At 49.9% G+C, this 2225-nt stretch overlaps 1 protein-coding gene across 1 annotated transcript in view; it reads right to left on the bottom strand.

Annotated features, from left to right (window-relative positions):
* The window catches only part of DZIP1 (DAZ interacting zinc finger protein 1), a 43052-nt gene extending 41538 nt beyond the window's left edge, over positions 1 to 1514 (bottom strand). Inside the window, exon 1 of the mRNA XM_009891648.1 lies at positions 1493 to 1514. Coding sequence (XP_009889950.1) covers positions 1493 to 1514 — 22 coding nt within the window. The remainder of the gene's footprint in view (positions 1 to 1492) is intronic.
* Positions 1515 to 2225: the final 711 nt, after the last annotated feature.

Raw genomic sequence — 2225 nt, forward strand, 5'->3', positions numbered from 1 at the left:
GGGCTGGCTGTCGCCACGCCGCCCCAGGCAGGCGGTACCCGTGTCCCACAGCGGGGACTCGGCTCCGTGCGCGGCATAAATCCCGCCCGCTTCCCCCTCCCCGTACCGGCACCTTCTTCCCCCGATACCTTCGCGGTCTCCGGGCAGCTCCCTGCTAATTAGCCCGCTGCCACGGATCCCAGCGCTCCTCTTGCTTCGGACGCCCTACGCTTGTACCTTTACCGTCTTCACGCATTACTCACATCTAGAAATACATCCTCAGCCACGCTATTATGTGCGTGGACCCTTACCACAGCTACGCAGCGTGTGCCTCCTCTCTCCGCACTCCCTTCATTTCACCATAGGAGTCTATACATGGCACCCCACAGACCCACTTCACTCCACCGTGCCTCCCCACTCACCGCCCTGTCCCTCCACCGCACTCACCCCGTCAAACGTTACACCCCTTTGCCCCCCCCCGATGTTTTATGCCCTTCTCCGGCCTCACCGACTCATCTCCCAGATGTGGTGACCCCTGTCACCTCCCCACCATCAGCATATGGCACGTATGCCATTTCTCTGTACATCTTCATGCTGCTGCACCCCTATGTGCCTCAGCTGGCAGCTCCACGCAATCTCTGCCCAGTGCAACTCCATACCCTCCCAATGCTGGCACACCAACCTCCTGCCAGGCACTTTCACACACCTTCCTCACCCTAACATAGTCATGGACGCTTTGCATGCCGCTTCCAGGTGCTCTCCTCGCTCATCACACCAACACACCTCCACCTGCTATCACCACACACCAGACCACCTCTTACAACCATATAACCCTACAACCTCACTGTGTCCACCTGTCACTCCTGCCTCGCTCCACTAAGCCCAAACATTTCATTCCTACAAAGCACCTCATGACTTGTGTACATCACCTACGCCACCATCCCACGCTCAAATACTTTTCTTCAAAGGCAATCAACAATTGGTGCCCATCTCCCTGCCTCACCACAATTCCTAGTACTCCCTAGATCGGTGTTCCCATTATCCCTGCTCCTGCTCAGTTGCTTCAAACTCTGTCCCCAGCCAGGAGCATCATTCTCGTCCTTCATACAAAATTATCCTAGTCCCTCGCTCATCCTTACTGATCTTCTCAAAAAAAACCCTGCTCTTTCTGTTACCACTTCTTAATACTTCAGTCCCCTACACTGCACCTGCCTTACCACCATACTCCATGTTTATACCTACCTGGCTTGTCAGTCCCTTCCACACACACTTCAGTTTCACATCCTCCTGGTCATTCGTAGACACACACCTCTCCAAGAACATTCACACAATATACACAATCATACACTCCATTCCATAGGCTCCTCTACATCATATATCATAGACTCACAGAAATGTTGCTCACAAGGGACCTCTGGTGATCATCTAGTCCAACTTTCTGCTCAACACAGGGATATCACCAACACTAGTTCACATCACCTGTGGCTTTTAAGATGAACAAACAGTCCATGACCTCTCTGGGCAACCTGTTGCATGGCTGCTCTCTCCTCCCAATTAAAATGTTTTTCCCAATATCTCACCAAGTATCTGCTACTACCAAGAAAAAAAACCAAGTTCTGATACTTTTGCGATTGTTCTTCAAGTAACTGTAGACCACTATTAGAGTGCCCCTTTGCTTTCTCTTCACCACACGAAACAAGCCCCGCGCCCTCAACCTCTTCTTGTAGATCCTTTACTGTAGACCCCTAAGCATCTTGTTAGCCCTCTTCTGTCCAACTTCAAATTTCACCGCATCCCTCAGGCTCCTCCTTAATATTTTCCTCCATTAATCTCCTAGGAACTTGCAATGAACCTCACCTCTCATTTGCATTTTTAATATTGCCCCTTCCAATATAAAGATGTCTACTTTTAATCACAACATACATCTACTTCCATGCAAATACCAACAATGTTGTTATATGCACTAATGCAAGGACCATTTCCCTCACGAATTACAAGCTCTTAGTTTTATCTTGGTTGCTGTCCAAAACGCTTGTTTGCTTTTTCCGCATATGTGAATTGATACAAGAAAATACACTGGGTCTTCCTACAAACCTCCTATAGGAAACCTAGGCACACAGCAGACTGTAGCTCGAAACAGATGGACCTCTGATGGGAAGAAATGGGAGTCTGATACTGAACACCCACAACAGAGGTGTCCTCCTCGCAGTCAGCACACCTCCAAACAATGACCACAGGCCACACCT

Source organism: Charadrius vociferus, unplaced genomic scaffold (assembly GCF_000708025.1).
Source record: "Charadrius vociferus isolate BGI_N301 unplaced genomic scaffold, ASM70802v2 scaffold110, whole genome shotgun sequence".
In the NCBI taxonomy this organism is placed as follows: Eukaryota; Metazoa; Chordata; class Aves; order Charadriiformes; family Charadriidae; genus Charadrius; species Charadrius vociferus.